The sequence below is a fragment of the Phragmites australis genome, chromosome 11, assembly GCF_958298935.1.
Source record: "Phragmites australis chromosome 11, lpPhrAust1.1, whole genome shotgun sequence".
NCBI classification, from domain to species: domain Eukaryota; kingdom Viridiplantae; phylum Streptophyta; class Magnoliopsida; order Poales; family Poaceae; genus Phragmites; species Phragmites australis.
The window spans coordinates 25258498-25276141 of NC_084931.1; the positions used below are offsets into that span (position 1 = coordinate 25258498).

A 17644-nucleotide genomic window follows, 5' to 3' on the forward strand; every position below is an offset into this window, starting at 1 on the left:
AGATTTGAGGTCATACTTAGGAGAAGAAGATGAGCTTGAGTCAAGGACAACTCTAATTCAAGAGCGGAAGGATAATGAGGACATGGCTCCTTCGGATACAGGCAATACTGCTACTACTCCACAAACCGTATAAGGACCAATTACAAGAGCACATACGCGGCAGTTAAACCTAGCACATGTGTGGCAATTAATCACTAGGTGATAACCACAGAGCAGTGGTGTAGTGGTTGCGAGGGTTTTCGATTTATTCTGGTCGGAGCCTTTGGATCATCAACATCGAAACTCTATCAAATTGACTTACCATATTACCTTTGGAAGATCGGGCAAACCCACATCATCTTGACACAGCTAGAGAGAGGATGAGGTGAATGGTGGTGGGTTTAATGACACTACTAAATGCATCTGCATAATCAACACCATGCCTTTGTTTAAATTCTTTAGCTACCAACCGGGCTTTATATCTTTCACTTGAGCCATCAGACTTTTTTGAGCATAAACACCCACTTGCAATCAATAAGATTTATACCCTTCTAAGGTGCAAGTTGATCCTAGGTTTGATTCTTCATCAATGCATAGTATTCTTCATCCATGTCTTGTCTCGACTCATCATGTTGGAGTGCTTCTTTATAGTTACATGGCTCAGACACTGTTGTTCCTGCATACCAAATAGTACCATCACAAAATTCCTTGGGCTTGATGATGTTGTTCCGAAGACATGTGCGCATGGGGTGTAGTGGAGCTGATGTGTGATGGTCTTGAGATTCTTGAGCTGACACATGAACATCAGATATTAGAGGAGGAACATCATTAGACTCCAAATGTTTAGATGTAGCAGTTGTGGAACTACTGTTGGAAACAACAGGACCAACGATAGTGCTGCATTTTAGGTGCTGATAGATCATCAGACATGGCTGGTGCAGTGGGATTATGCTGCAAAATAGTGTTAGGCAAAGGTGTAGAGGTATAATCATTAACCAAAAGATGCTCTATTGAGTCACATCTCCAAGTGTCATGATCAGTGAGGGAAGAAGTGACAGGACTAAGTAATTATGATTCAGACCTGATGAAACCAGAATTTGGAGACATTTTGGAGAATGGAAAGACATTTTCATCTAATCTAACATCTCTAGAGATATAGACACGCCCTGTCTTAGGGTCCAAACATTTGTACCCCTTGTGCATCCCACTATAACCAATAAACACACAATGAGTTGATCTGAACTGAAGTTTATGCTGATTATAGGGGTGCAGGTTTGGCTAGTAGGCAAACCCAAATGTCTTGAGAAAGGTGTAGGAGGGTTTGGATCCAAAGAGTTTTTGTAAAGGAGTAGAGAGATGGATGACTTTGCTAGGTAGTCTGTTGATGAGAAAACATGCAGTTAAGAATGCCTCATCCCAAAATTTGATGGGCATGCTTGCATGTGCAAGTAGAGAAAGGCCTACTTCAACAATGTGTCTATGTTTCCTCTCTACAGTACCTTTTTGTTGGTGAGTGTGGGGACAAGGCACATGATGAGCAATGTCAGTTTGTGTGAGAATGGAGTGGAGCTTCTGGTATTCCCCACCCCAGTCTGACTGAAGACAAAGAATTTTTTCTATTGAGAAGACATTCTACATGAGTCTGAAATTGTAAGAAAACCTTGGCAATATCAAATTCCTTTTTCAGTAGATAAAGCCAAGTGAATTTACTAAAGTCGTCAATGAAGCTTACATAATATTTGTAATGACCTACTGATGTGCGAACAAGCCCCCACACATCTGAGTGTACAAGCTCCAAAGGAACAAAAGATACATTATAGGATAAAGGAAAAGGTAATTGGCAGCTTTTGGCTAATTGGCATGCATCATAGATGGATCCATGTTTATTGCTGCTAACACAAGGAAGGCTATTTGATTGAATAACTTGCTGAACAATTGCTGAAGATGGGTGCCCCAGCCTGTAGTGCCATTGATCCGAGTTGATGACAGTTCTTGCAGGAGCTCTTCTTGATAGATTATTGTGATGAAGAGGCAATGAGTAGAGGCCACCATTACAGTTCCCTTGAAGAATAATCTTTTGCGTGGCTTGGTCCTTGATGAAGTGTTGGTTGGAGTGGAATTCAAAGAAAACACTATTGTCAGTACAGAAATGATGAACCAGCAATAAGTTTTTAGTGTTTTGTGGGACGTGTAGAACATTTTTTAGATAATGATCACAATGAGGAGTGTTAATCAATGAACGACCAATATGAGTAATGATCATACATGTACCATTTGCAACATGAACTTGATCCTTGCCACCATACCGTTCATGAACAGTTAGGCGATCAAGGTCATTGGTGATGTGGTCGGTTGCTCCCCTTTATGGGTACCAGTTTTGTGTTGATGTTGTAAACTGGTACTATTTCTACAGATGCTACGATACGCTTGTCATCACGCATTTCTTCATGTTGGAATGAATGATCAAACCAATGCCAACACCTGTGTACAGAGTGACCTAACTTCTCGCACAACTGATAGATAACTCTGCCACTAGAATTGGTGTTTTGCAGGTCATGTCCATCATTGTTGCGGCCGCACCCACGTCCTCACTGTCCCCCACCTCGTCCTCTGCCATGGGTAGCTGAGTTCACCGAGGAACCAATGACCCGCCGGAGTTGTGTTCTAGCCTCATCTCTAATGAAAGAAGGTGCGCGTAGATGTCATTGAGAGTGAGAGGATCCGATCGGGTTGTGAGCAAAGTCACAATTGGATTGTAATCTGTATCGAGGCTGGTGAACAAATAGGATAGTGTCTCATCATCGTGCAACGACTGGCCAACTGCAGCTAAGGTGTCCACGAGTCCTTTCACTTTGTGAACATAATTGGACATTGTGAGCTCCTTCTTCTGGATGGATGCAAGTTGACGACGGATTTGCATGATCCTTGCTCGAGACTGAGAAGCGAACATACGCTCCAAGGCAGCCCACACCTCTTGAGATGTGGAAAGAAAAAGAACTTGTGAGAGGATTTCAGGAGATAAAGATGACAGCAATGCACTTAGTATTGCTTGGTCTTGAAGAATCGAGGCCTGGTAGGCTGGATTTGGACTGAGGATGGCTCTCGCACTTTCGCTTGTGCCTTCTGTTGGCGAGATCATCCTTGCCGAAACGCTATCAGACCCATCAACGAGACCATGTAGCTATTGGCTTCTGAGGAATAGTAAGATTTTTGCCTTCCATAGCAAGTGGTTATCACGATTGAGTTTGACAGTCACTAGATGACCAATCATGGAGTTGGGAGGATTCCAACAGAAGAAGAAATTGCAGTGGAGGTTCCGGAGGTAGAATTGTCGGTGGACATGATTCTATCACGGATAAACAGGCTCTGGTACCATGTAAAAGATCTGAGTAGAGATTTGAGTGAAGGAGAGAATGATTCCACACACTCAATCGAGCAACTGGTTCAACGTTTACATAGAATCATTTAGTACATGGTTGTTGTGCCAGATGTGCTACTATAGCGGGTTCAGTTAACTGACGCTGCTATATTCTAGTTCACAATTACATAACGATCAAAGCTATAATTCAGCTAGACAAAGGAACGTGCCTAAGAAAACTACCAGCAGCTAAACATGAGTAGAATCAATCATCCTTTAACAGAGAGAAATGTAGAAGAAGGCCATCTAGAGCGAGTATATATGGCAGCTAGACCTGTGGATTCAGGTCCTCACAGGTTTGGCACCCGATAGGTGCGAGTTTGGGCTCTAAATCTCACCCATGGATGTGGTGGGTTGGGTACCCAGCCCATAGTGGGTGTGGGCGCGTGTTTGAGGTTTCCACCGTGGGCGACCCATGGGCACCAGAAGTTCCATTTCTTCCAGCGGCGGCCCAGCCCAACTATAAAACACACCACTTCACTCCCTACCACTAGTCACACATGAGCCTCATTCCCCATCCTGGCTATGAGCAGCCTCCGCCCTGCCCCGCCCCACACGGCCACCCCAACCGTGCCATCTTCCACAGCGACAACACCACCTGTCTCATCTACCTCCACCTCGTCGACCACGAGGCCTTCACCGAGGAGTGCCACCTCGCACTCTAGGCCTAACCATGCCATGAGCTCGCATTTCTCCGCCTCACCCGCGCCCTCGAGATGCTCGATCGCCGCAAGCTCATGCTCCTCCACCGCACCCACACCCTCAAGGCGCTTGACTACCGCTCGTGCTCGTGCTCCTTCGCCACGCTCGTCGACGCCCTTGCACCCCTCACACTCAACCTAACCACCACGACATCATTGACCTCCGCACCGGGCCTCTGTCCCCTCGGTGCCGCCTCTCCTCACCCGGTCTCCGTGCCAGTGCCCGGTGCTGCCCCCTCCGCTCCCACGCCTAGCCTCTGCCCCCTCCGTGCGGGGGCACATTTTAACCAGATTAGTACTTCGGGTGCGGATTGGGTTTTGAGGTTTGGTTTCGTGGTAGGCAGGTTTTTGCTAAACCCACACCTAATTCGACTCATTGTCATCCCTAGGAGTGAGGGAGGTGGGCATACTTGTCGACCGTTGACAGAGATGCCATAGTGTTGGGTTTGAGGTGACGGGGGCATAGACGAGAGCGCCAGCATGCCTACCAACCAACTAACCAAACCCCTATGTTAGGGGTCGTAAAAAAATTTAGTAAAAATATGACAGTGCAGAGTAGGCTATCATCTACCATCTCAATAAAATTTGACCTTAAGAAACAAGTTACATAAGGATAAACAAAAAAAGAATTTTCATCTGTGAATAGTACCTATGGATGAATCATAAAAAAATTTCTTTTTTGTTTCTCCCTATACAAGTTATTGTTAGAACTCAAATTTATGAGATGGTAGATGATAGTATGCTCTACACTATTATATTTTTATCAAATAAAATTTACAACTCTTAACATGAGGATTTGGTTAGTTTGTTACACAAATTTGGGTGAGAAGTACACAATAGAAATTTTCCATGCCAAAGCCCTGCCGATTTGCCAAATTTGAGTGAGAAGAAAATAAATATTACAAAACTTCATCTTTTATTAGCAAATTTTGGGAAGAACAACATATGCTACATCCTCTAGTCAAGAGCGATGTTTTAAGAAGATGGAGAAAATCTATTTTACACCCTCAAACTATCACGGAAGTCTGATTTTCATCCCTAAACTATAAAATCAGACATCCTACAACTCCAAAGTAACAAAACTGTACAAACTACCCCCCCCCCCCCCCACATACCCAAACCACCCCAATTTTTGCGGGCGTAGTAGTGGTTTAGCTGACGTGGTGACAGTTTCACACACGTGGCAGACTAATCATAAAAAAAAGAAAAATAAGGAAATAATAGAAAAAATAAGAAAATTAGAAAAAAAATCAGAAACAATTATAAAAAATTAGAAAAATAGGAAAAATCAGAAAAAATAAAAATAGAAACAATAAAGTGTCGAGCTTCAGCATTGATAATACCAAAATGCCAAGGAGGTGGCCATAAATAACTTTGAATGGAGTGTGCCCGATAGTAGAGTGATAAGATCTATTATACCAAACCTCCACGAGTGGCAACCATTTGCTCCATTGTCTCAGACAAAAATGAACAGTACAACAGAGAAATGTTTTCAAACATTGATTGAGGTGTTCAGTTTGACCAATGTCTAGGGATGGTAAGAACAGCTCATAAGCAGTTGAGTATCTATCAGTTTAAATAATTCTTACCAAAGATTACTCGTAAAGGCCCGGTTAGGGATTGTGGATTTTTTATTTTTCCTAATTTTCTTGATTATTTTCTAATGTTTTCCTAATTTTCCTGATTGTTCCTTATTTTTCTGAATTTTTTATAATTTTTCTAATTGTTTCAGATTTTTCTAATTTTTCCTGATTCTTTTTCATTTTCCTGAATTTTCTTCTTCTTTTTTTGCTAACTGGTCTGCCATGTGTGCAAAAATACCACCACATTAGCAAAACCACTACCACGTCAGCAAAAACTGAGGTGGTTTCGGTGTGGGGGGTATTTTATCCGGTTTTGTTACTTTGGGATTATATGATGTTTGGTTTTGTAGTTCTAGGTTGAAAATCAGACTTTCGTGACAGTTCAGAGTGTATAAAGTAGACTTTTCCCTAAGAAGATACATACTGTAAAAAAAATTGTTGAAGTTTGCTATTTGATACTTCCTCTATTTCTTTTTTATAAGACATATTAGTATTTGATAAAGTCTTCTAAAGTATACTTTGATCATTAATTCTTATTATTAATTGCTGCCAAACTAATATCTCATTAAAAGATATGTGAAATATAAATCTATTTATACAACTTCAGTTTGTTTCTATGCTTCTTATTGTACTTCGTAACAGCATAATGCACTGTTCAGCTAGGGTCCGTCTGCAGCACACTCAAGCATTTCCACCCCACCCAACACCCTATTTTTGGACCATTCATTGATCTTATCCAATGGCCCAACTCCACTAAACATAACCTAATCTAGCTATCGTCCCGAATGGCACACGCCAGCTCCCCATTCCCAACCTCCCAATTCAGTGTTGACCACGCCGTTGACATCACCTCGATGCTGGCGAGCCTGAGCCCCCTTGTCTACCCTCACCACGTCTTTTTTTTCTCTGTTGACCTTTCTCACGCCAGTGTTCCTCCACTACTGTTGCTCTGACTTGCCGCTGCAGCATCCTTCTAAGCTCATCATACTCCGATGAACCTACAACATTAAACCCTAAATACCTCACCGGAGGCGTAGACCGTCCACACACACGAATCACGGAGCACATCCAACGGATAAAAAATGGAGTGTTGATGCCCCGAAGAAAAACCCGGTATGTTTTAGCATTTCCCTTCGGCTAAGCGATGGACGGGACATACATTCCATTGTTACACGTATGAAGAAAAAAAAACTGAAGGTTTCATGCATGAGACGAGCCCTATGAGCCTCTGCATTCGTCATGCTAACTACTTTCAGTTGTCTGCTTCTCCAAATCCAATATCACTATCGACGAAAATTTCCTCCACCAATTCAGGAGTAATTTAATAGAACTACACGACTCTATACATAAGGAAATTTTATAAGAGCCATCTTCAAAAGATCCGCATGTCCACGTGACACGTGTCATCCGTTTATCTCTCCTTTGCATATATAGCCATTAGATCAAGAGAGGAGAACCGTGAATCAAAGTCCTACAAGAGTTTTTCATTAGAGATCTTATAAAATTTCCTACCGCTCCATGCACCACTCGTGCAGCATCTCGAATTGACTTCTTGAACAGGTTCGGGTAAGTAATCACATGACCGCAAAAGGTGATGCACGCAAGTCGCGGTTGGAGCTGATAAAATATGCCGAGCGGCTAGTGAGGTAGCTAATCAGGTTTGACGAGATGCCGTAGTACGCGAACCGCTCCGCCACCTCCACCCCTTCAATGGATCCCCACCAACACCCGGTAATAAGCGAATCAAGTCGAACCAAATCGAGCAAACAAGCCATCCCCAATCTCGGGGAGGGTGCAATTTGAAACGCATTTCCTATACTTTAAGCGATTGAAAGTCATTAGTCTATAACCCTGCACATCAGTGAGGTAGGTTAGTGTTCGGGACAGGGATTCGGTGTCCCCAGGCTTATAGGGATGGCTGGGGTGGCAGCTTGGTCCGGCGACAGTCGCAGACGTCAGACGGGGCGATGAGACTGCAATGGCGCCGCCGGTTGTGATGGTGGAGGATAGATGGTGGACAGTGCTGGTAGTTGTGGAGGCAAAGCAACACCCTGTCGAGACTAATCAGTGCGGCGAGGGCTGTGGTCGCGGATTCGTCGGCTAGGCCGGCATGGACAGGCGGTGGACATATCGACAGTGATTGTCGCAACTTTGTTGGAAGAGAGAGAAAAGAGATGTTGCCGCCAAAGGAAAAAGAAAAGGTGGGAACCGTCCTGTTTTTATCTAATGGCTGAGATGTGTCAACCAACCGTAAAAAGCATTGTTTTCAGTCGCTTGAAGTGAGATATACCCCCAAACAAAATTGGCAAAGCGGATAGAGCGTCCGGTTTGGCGATCGACTGCCATAAAATGTGCCTCAAAGATAGAGGAGGCCATGGATCGGTTTGTTGGTTGTGGAATCTGGACCCGTCTTTACATATATACCAGGGTACCGATCAGCTAGCACACTGGCCATCCCAGTAGATACAAATGGGAATCAACATTACGACAAGAAAGGACCATTTACATCTAATAAACTATTGAATGACGCTCCCTCTTAGTAAATTTGTTGAATGAAGTATATACTCAACTAGTACTAGTATATAGCTAAGCAGCAAGAGTTGCATGCACGGCTCCCTTGTTCTTGTACTTGTATGTCACCGCGAAGAAGATATAGACGAGGAGCTCCAGAGCGCTGAGCGCGGCGAGCAGCCAGTAGAAGTAATCGAGGTGGCTGCGGTTCAGGTTGTTGGAGAACCAGCTCCGCCCTCTCGCTGTCGTCACCCTGTCGATGCCCGACACGAGGGCGCTACTGATGAAGCTACCGACGCCGAAGATGCTGAGGTACAGCGCCAGCCCGACGCTGCGCAGCTTGTCGGGAACCTGGTCGTAGAAGAACTCCTGCAACCCGACTATGGTGAACACGTCCGCGGCGCCGAACAACACGTACTGCGGCACCATCCACCACAGGCTCATCGGCAGCGGGACCTTGGGCTTGTCCAGCAGTCCGGCGTCCCGCGCGACCCGGAGCCTGTGCATCTCGACGAGCGCCGCGATCACCATGGACACGAGGGAGAGCGCCATCCCGGTTCCGACGCGCTGCAGCATGGTGATGCCGGACGGCTTGCCGGAGTAGCGGCGCGCCAGAGGCACGATGACACGGTCGTAGACGGGGATGAACACCACGATGGTGATGCTGATGAAGCTCTGCAGCGCGGCAGGCGGGACCTTGAACCGCTCGCCGACGCGCCGGTCAAGGGTTGCCGCCTGCTTCGTGAAGAACGTTGATGACTGCGCGAACGCCACGGCGTAGAGCAGGCACGTCGCCCATATTGGGAACAACCGGAGGACGGCCTTGGCCTCCGCGACGACGCCTGCTTTCCTCGCCACCTCCTCCCCCTCCTCATCGACTCTTGTACTGCACAAATTGTCATCAAAAGACACATCAATCACATAATGTTCTAGCGTCGAACACCTTGCACAAGCATACAGTACCTGAATTCCGGCGCCTCTGTTACCGCTTGAGCTCGTTCCTGCGAAGTCGGTTGCAGAGCGCCTGCCTTTCGCCTGCTCCGCCACGCCGCGAAAGCCTCGGCGGCACGAGCGAACGGGCTCCGCTTGCCGCTGGAGACGTAGTAGCGGTACGTCCGTGTGCCGAGCAAGAACACGGCGAGCGCGCAGACCATGACGGCGCACGGGATGCCGAAGCCGAGGCCCCAGCCAATGTTGTCCTGGACGTAGCTGAGGAGCACGAGCGTGACGGTGGTGCCGGCGCACATGCCGAAGTACCACCAGTTGAAGAAGGAGCTCCTGGAGACGGACTCCTTGGGGTCGCTCTGGTCGAACTGGTCGGCGCCGAACGCCTGGACGCACGGCTTGTGCCCGCCCTGCGCGACGGCCACCAGGTAGAGGGAGACGTAGAAGAAGGCCACCTGGAGGGTGGACGGCGGGCAGGTCTTGCCACCGGCGGTAGCGGTGGTGCATTGTTGGTGACTGCCGGAGGAGAGCAAGGTTGAGAAGGCCAGCATGCCTAAACCCTGCATGCATTATCCATCAATGTCAAGTCAGTCAGATTGTCAAGTATCCATATACTGATGATTCTCAGATACACACTACCGACACAACTAGAAAATCAAGACCAAAGCAATGACCATCAAGCACGACTGCACGAGAAGTGCAGAGAATTTTTTATATTTTTAAATCCAAAATTTGCAAATAGTTTTAAAATTTTGCAATTTTATACTCATATCGCACGTTGTAAAGACGATAGTCTACCCATCGTCCGGTTGAAGAGTGACAAGTAGTACATGTGGTGTTAGTGGCCTCAGACTAGACGATGAGACCATGGTGGCCACCCAGGCGACAAGTCTTCCTATTTAAGAGATGTGTCGGCCCTCCCATAGAGCATAGTGCCCACTTCATTTATTTTCCATCAACGCAAAGAGAGAGGGAGGAGAGGGGAGGGGAGGTGAGAGCAGCAAAGTCCTATCGAAATTTATCAGATTTAGAGGTAAAAAGCCTAACCTTACTATTTTTTTTTACAAACCACTTAAGTTAGCCATCAAATTTAGTTTTAGACATAGATTAAGTACCAGATCTAAAATTTAGTGATATTAGACATAAGTTTTTTAAAAATGGTTGTAATTGTCAGACATGTTTTTTAGGATAGTGTATATGTTAGATGTAGATTTTTTAAGGATAGTTGTATTGTTATTAGATCTAAATTTTTAGAGTAATGTAAGTAACTGTTAGACCTAGTTTTTTTAGATAATTATACTGTTATTAGATCTTGTTTTAGAACAACGTAGAGCAACTGTTAGAGATAGGTTTTTAGAGCAATATATAGTAACATTAGTGGTTTATTTTATCATGTTCTATTGTTGTAGATATAACATATATAGTTGTTGTAAGCCAAAATAATAGTATATTTTTTTGTCCATTGTGGATAGGTATGTCGGATAAGTGATATTTCAAGATTTTTTATGAAGAAGGGGTCATTGTTTATGGTACCGTTAGCGTTCCATTTAATTCTTGTTTTGCAAACCAAAATTATCATATGAATTTGCAAGTAAGGCTACTGATCACCTAGAGCTACTTAACCCACGCATGGATGACAAGCACCACTCCTACCTGACCATTGTTAAGATGTCTAAGCTTCTGGTACTTCGACCACGGGTTCTGGATGAGCTCATGAGGTTAGACGAGTGTTGGATCCCTAGGTTTGCAATGCATTCCCCTCACATGATTCTGTTGTTTGTGAAGTCTTGTATTTATATTATATTTTGTTTGCAGGTTGCGCGGGGCTAGGCTTCTCCTGCTCGCCAATGACACTGCGCCTGACGCCAATGACACTGCGCCTGGTAATGAGGACGAACCCACTATAGGTTTATTGTGGTGCCGACGATGGGTAAGATCTCTTAAGATATTACGTATTCCTTATGTTGATTCCATTAATTTGTTTCTCTAACAGTTCTTCTCTACGCTGCCAACGTGGGCCAACGCCGAGATGCACAGGGCATACCCACAATTCATAGCCCAATTCGATAACCTCTTGGTCAGTGACGTGAGGTGGACGTTGTACTTCTAAGAGGACGTACTTAGACATGCCACTTGGGGTTATATTCATTGTGCATGCGGGATAGGAACTACTGGCTGACAAGAAAGGCTATCATCTTCGACATCATTATCGAGGATTACGCTCTGCATCAAGTGATGCACCAATTTTGTCGGCACCAACAGTTCCCCTACTTTTCTCTGTATCATGCTTGCTCCCATGCATAGGTACATTTTTGAATTCTTTGTTTTCAATAGGGACATTGTTGTGCATAGATACCATTATGAGTGTTTGCATTTTGCCAAAATACCACTTGTGTATCTATGATAGGTAGGGTTAGGTCTCACCTATTATTGACACAACTCAGTGGTATTTTAGCAAAGTAGGAGAGAGAGAGAGAGTTATGATGACAATTTTCTTATTTTCAATCTTCATTCACGGATCATATCTCGTGTAATAACTCATCTTGCAGGTTCTTATGAAAAGGTATGTCAATAACTACCCTGTGGGTGCCAGCTGTGGATAGAGCGCTGGGACGACGCATTGGAGGACATTGTTGACGAGGACTAGCCACACTTTGATGAGGCATTCGCAGGGTATCTTGCCTGGTTTCTGCCTCGGACATGGACCCAAGTCACATACACACCGTTTGAGGTGCCAACTCCGCCGCGCACGTGCCAGACATGTACCTCTGCACAGAACCAAGCACGATCATTGGCAGTACGTTTCTTCAACGTCAACAATAGTTGTATCATAAATTTAACTTACAAAGCACTTGTGTCAACCTACGTAGCATTTGTTCGCAGAGGGACCTGATGCAACAGATAAGGCTGGAGGCAAGTACTAATATTCAACGGCTAGACCATGGGACATATGTTCATGTCTTCGAGATAAGTGGGGCGTTCCACAGGATTTACGAGAAGGTGCAAAAGATCATGAAGATGTTTACTTGTAGGTCCACCTCACATGTTGCTCATCGATCCCCTGCTACTCAACTGGTTCAGGAGCCTCCTGTTTGGCCTCCTCGCACCCCCTCCCCCCCTGCGATGACGACAATCACTGCTATGAATCGTCAACCCTCGGCGATATTCATTGCTTGGCCTCACCGGCCCCTACGCCTGATGTACGTTGAGCACTATTGCAGCTCCTTCAGGCCATCTTACACAAATGTCGGTGCGTCCCCATCTCACATCCCTACCGGAGAGCCATGTACCTCTATCAAGAATACATTATGTACTTCATAAATTTTGCATTTAGAATTGGTGCTAACATGTTTTGCTCCATACACCATATGCAGAGCTTGATCATTTCGATGACATATGAGCAATGATAGAGCACCTGGAGTAGGTCATCAAGGAGGTAACATGCACTACGCAGCTAACTTTGACACCTTCCTCAGCTCAGGTCATACACAGGACAAGATCGGGGCCTTCCAGTTAGACGGCGCACCTCCCGTAGGCACATGACAAACCCAGGAGGAGTACGCGATGCTAGCTCCCGACGACCTACCTTCACGGATAGTGGTCCCGACGGACCTGCTCATGTACTCAATGGACCATGTGAGAGCACGGGGCCGCAGGGCGCTGAGACTGTAAGAGCATAGTGGGATCGTCCCGAAGCAAGGACACATTTAGGGTTTAGGGAGTACCTTAGTGACTATGTTGCTTATATCATATATTATTGACATCTTATTCTACTATGTTAGTATCATATATCTCATTTATTCATCCTCTATCAACATCGTGACAGAGGACTCTAAGCAATCAATACATCCGTCGGTCTACACAGGAGAATCCATGTTCTATCCTCGGTATTGTAATATTTACAATCATATACCGCAAACTTTGTGTTAATCATAGACGTTTAGCTTTGCGAATCAAATTATCGGCTTCTACTATTCTTGTCTGATTAATCCACTTTTAGAAATATATATGGAATGGATTCACAACAATTTTAAAAAATCAAAAAAATCTATTTCATAATTATTCCTAATTTCATTTAAGAATTAAATAAATTCAACTACCTATCGAACGTTGGAAGGGCAACATGTACCTAGCGCCCTTTCATTGGGTGGCAAGAACATGTCACCCTTCCAACAGGCGACATGCACTGAGGCCTGACAAGCCACGTATACATGTTGCTCTTCTAATGGGTGATAGTAGTATAGAATTGTAAAACTTTAAAATGAACGTATATATTTATAATTTTTGGATTTAAAAATTCAAGTGCAGAACTATGCTAGAGTTGAAGGCCCAATTTATAAACCCTGTTTGGCAGAGCTTAAGTTCTAAGATCCATGCAGTATTTAGAATTTGTAGGATAAAATAAAATAATTTAAATATGTATTTTTAGTTTAAAATAGAATAAGATGCCTAAATCAAAGGGCATCAATCTGTCCGTAGCTCTAGCTTCAAAAATTTCTAGAACTAGAGATGATCAGCTCTAAGAATTCTTAGAACTAGAGCTCTGCTAAACATGTCAATAATATTATTTTATCCATCATGGGCCATGGGTTGGATTATTCCTGACCTTATTGCAATCGAATGTAGTTTGGGACCAAAATTTAAGCACCGAAATCCAGACAATGAAGCAGGCAGCTAGCTAAAATCCTTGAACCTCTAAATAAACTAAAAACATTGAACCTCTCAAGAAAATGAAATTCTGAACAATTTGAACCTCAATGCCAACTCTCTAAATAGAACGTCCCGGGAACCATCTCGTAAGTGTACAATTTTACTCACTAGGGTCCAAATTTTGATGTTCACGATTTACGTATACATAAGTAATTTCAGTAGTATTATTTATATATGTGTCATAAAAACACACTTGCCGGTGTTTAATTACGATATACATGTGTAGTGATATGTATACATACACGTCATTTTATGATGAAAAGTAAAATAGAACGTACTAATCAAAGGAATAAATACTACACTCAGTTTTCCACGATTCCCTCGGCGAGACAGCGATGATGCTAACCAGTATACTCTAACGACAAGAAGTACCAGTGTTGTGTGATGTGATGTGATGTGACGTGACGCCAACTCCCCCAGTAAATTCCGTGTATTATATGATCAATTTGGCACGAGAGTTCTGCAGATGCAACGTATCCTAGATCTCGCCCATGTGCCAGTCTTTTCTTCGAGAAAAAATGAAGGAATAACTGTACTAAGCAAGACAAGTGGAAAACGATTTGCCGATATGGAGTGCTGCTTGCTTACGAGGACGTAGAGGAGCGAGGCGAGCGTGATGGTGCGGTAGCGGCCGAGCCACTTGTCCGCGAGGGCCCCGCCCAGCAGCGGCAGCAGCTGCGCCACGCCGTTCCACGCGTTGATGGCCGCCGCCGCCGCCGCGTTCCCCTCCCCGAGCGGCCCCGTCAGGTAGCTGATCAGGTTCGCCGACACCCCGTAGAACGCGAACCGCTCCGCGATCTCCACCGCTGCGCCCGTCCATCCCGATCCCCAAGCAATTTAATCAGCACGCGTGCACACCATGAATCCATGACGAAGAGCTGGGGTATGTACTACCGGTACTTGCCTATGATGAAGAGCGCCGACCTCCAGCCGCCAGTGGAGCCGCGGTCGGCGGGGCGGCCGCGGTGGTCCACCGCCGCGACGGCGCCGCCGTCCGCCATGCCGTCGGCCCGCGCGAGCAGGGGGTCCGAGACCGAGCCGGAGCCGGAGCCGGAAGGCATCGTCGCCAGCGGAGGGTGCACGCGGGGGGGTTTAATGCTCGCGGACTCTACGGGAGAGGGCGAATACGCGCTCACAACTCAGGAACGGCAGGGGTAAACTGTCGCTCGCCGATTTCCCATTCGAAACGGCCGCCTCGGCGGCGGCGGAAATGGAAAGCGGAGACTCGCGACACGGCGACACGGCATGCGCTACTGGCTATAAGACACACGTACACCAGGCTGGCAGCCTGGCTCCGTGGCACAGCCAATCCGGATCCCATCTGCGTCACATCGGACACAAGCGGCTCGCGTCCGTCCGTGGAGAGTGAAAGAAGCAGCGTGCTGGCCTTCTCGACTTGGCAACTGGCCCGCCCAGATCCATCGGAATCGTGTGAGCCCAGGGCCCAGGCGCTCGCCCGGGTGCCATGCGCTTCTACGCTGACAACTTTGACTTGGTGATCAGATCACTCGGCATTCCGGCGCCGGCTGCTGATGTTGAATTTGTGGAATGCAAGGTAAATGAGACTTTGCCGTCGAGCTTTTTTTTATCTCTCGCTTAGAAGGCAAGCTCAAGAGACAAAGCATCGCATGCTTTCTAAGATCATTCGAGGAAAAGAATGAAGGTGTGGGTGGGGAGGAGGAAGGCCCCCCTCAATGTGCATTCGACTACTCATTATGCAACAATCGATTGATCCGATCAGATCTCCCGCGGGGTAGCACGGGGGGACTTGCTGAAATCTGAATCAACTCGGCTTCCCAACAAACACATAAGGGAAGGAGGCTAGTAAGTTCCATTGCAGTTGGAGTTTGTTTCTAGCATGCATTTGAATGAGAGGATTGTGGATGGAGCTACAAAATTTTAGGTAGACAACTTAGGGAATTATAATCCCTATGCCGCATGCACCACCGAACGAACAATCCTTCTGTTTCTAGCTTTTCTGCGTAGAGAATGTGCATCGCCATCTTCATCAGCATGGTTCGATGCCACGTAGGCCTCAAGTTTTGCATCTTCTATGGATGCTCTATCTAAGGAGTGTTGAAGGCCTCATATATGTCGGAAACATGGTTGATCAACTTAAATTCTACGTAAAAACTTTAACTTTGGATGATTTTTATATATGTTGATATTGAATCACGTCGCGCCTCAACATTTAACTATGTTAAAATCTTGCCCCGGCTCTCCCAATTTGTTGGCATTGCTGCTGCTCTCCTCGGAGTTCGAAGATTCCATCCTCGATGTCTAATTCTACTCTAATGATGTTCTCGGTGTTCCAGCAGAGATCCAGAGAGCAGGCAGGACCCAGCCAATTGGGAGTTTTATTTTCGTTTTTTCTTAAAGAAAAGGAGAAGGAAATCAAGCAATAACAATCAACAAAACAGGTGGAAAATTAAAGGGTTGGGAATTTTGCTTACGAGGATGTAGAGGAGCGAGGCGAACACGATGGTGCGGTAGCGGCCGAGCCACGAGTCCGCGAGGGTCCCGCCCAGCAGCGGCAGTAGCTGCGCCACCCCGTTCCACGCGTTGAGGGCCGCCGCCGCCGCCGCGGTCCTCTCGCCCAGCGGCCCCGTCAGGTAGGTGATCAGGTTCGCCGACACCCCGTAGAACGCGAACCGCTCCGCGATCTCCACCCCTGCATGCATCCATCCACACATCGCGGAACATCTCAGGAAATCAACACGTGCTGTTCACCGCTGTGCACAGCACGTAACTGTATATGCCATGCTACTTGCCTATGATGAAGGAAGCAGACTTCCAGCCGCCAGTGGTGGCGCGGGAGGCCGGCCGGCCGCGGTGGTCCACCGCCGTGTCGATGGCACTGTCCGGCGTGGCGTCGGCACCAATACCCGCCATTCTTGAGCAGCTGGGCAGGGTGTCTGAGCCGGAAAAGGAAGGCGGGGTCGCCGGAGGCCGGAGGGGCCGTTATAGAGTCGTGGACTCTAGTGAGATCAGGGACAGCCAGGGATGAGCTTGCGTATGCCCTCGTCTCTACTTCTTTATTGCCCATTTGACTTCATTTGCCGTGTTCGTGGTAAGTTGAGACTTCGAAGCTTTATTTAATGGAGTGGATGAGGTGCGCGGTCAAGAAGTCAATCAACGTGCTTTGGACTGTGGATGGTCTCGCCTTGCAACTCTGTCTGCTCGCTCTGCAACTAGACGAATGAAGACTGTCTCCACCTCGTCTCGAAATGTGCCTTCACCAAGAGGGTATGGCGCACTCTAGCGCTACAGCTCCGACAGACATCCATCTTGCCCGAAAACTGGCCGCAGAGTCCTTCGGTGCTTGCCTGGTGGACTACCATGGCAGATTGCATCACTAGCTTAAGGAAAAGCCTTAAATAACTTCTCATGTTAGTCACTTGGTAGATTTGGAATGAGCAAAATTGAAGAATTTTCAAGCAAAAAGAGCAGCCGGTGACCACCATGGCCAAGCGAGTCATTGCCGAGGCTGAGATTTGGGCCTTCGCGGGTGCGCACCATTTAAGGATGCATTTTAGCGCGAGAATAGACCTTTTAGTTCTTCGAATCGGGGACCGTGCCGAAGAACAGTTTCCTGATCCTCTACTAATACTTATCTGGATTGTCTTTTCGTCCATCGGGCATCTCTCCTATTTAATATAACATGCAATTCTCATGGTGGTTACGTTTAAAAAAAAGTCCATATGGTTGTGTTGACAGCAGTAGCGGATGGAAAGCGGGGACTCACAAAACGGCAATGGACTACTAGTCTACTACGGTGTACATTTTTAGGTAATAGA

General features: G+C 46.2%; 1 protein-coding gene across 3 annotated transcripts; it reads right to left on the reverse strand.

Moving 5' to 3' along the window:
* Positions 1 to 8021: 8021 nt before the first annotated feature.
* LOC133884384 (protein NRT1/ PTR FAMILY 5.10-like) lies at positions 8022 to 16780 on the reverse strand. 3 transcript variants are annotated; one of them, XM_062323779.1, is made up of 4 exons: positions 16619 to 16780; positions 16301 to 16518; positions 9156 to 9697; positions 8022 to 9078 (listed from the first exon to the last, which is right to left on the reverse strand). In XM_062323779.1, the coding sequence occupies exons 1-4, from the start codon at positions 16737 to 16739 to the stop codon at positions 8268 to 8270; spliced, it is 1692 nt and encodes a 563-aa protein (XP_062179763.1). In that variant the 5' UTR covers positions 16740 to 16780; the 3' UTR covers positions 8022 to 8267. The 3 variants fall into 3 exon arrangements, with proteins under 3 accessions (XP_062179763.1, XP_062179762.1, XP_062179764.1); XM_062323778.1 differs by lacking the exons at positions 16301 to 16518; positions 16619 to 16780 and adding exons at positions 14436 to 14653; positions 14752 to 15168; XM_062323780.1 differs by lacking the exons at positions 16301 to 16518; positions 16619 to 16780 and adding exons at positions 11717 to 11905; positions 14436 to 14574.
* Positions 16781 to 17644: the final 864 nt, after the last annotated feature.

What these genes read in the sequence shown, in the direction of transcription:
- LOC133884384 (XM_062323778.1), bottom strand. Translation starts at nt 14,908, where the DNA reads ATGCCTTCCGGCTCCGGCTCCGGCTCGGTCTCGGACCCCCTGCTCGCG. An exon ending in GTCGGCGCTCTTCATCATAG is followed by an intron (nt 14,654 to 14,751) that starts GCAAGTACCGGT and finishes GGACGGGCGCAG; the next exon opens with CGGTGGAGATCGCGGAGCGG. An exon ending in ACAGAGGCGCCGGAATTCAG is followed by an intron (nt 9,079 to 9,155) that starts GTACTGTATGCT and finishes CAATTTGTGCAG; the next exon opens with TACAAGAGTCGATGAGGAGG.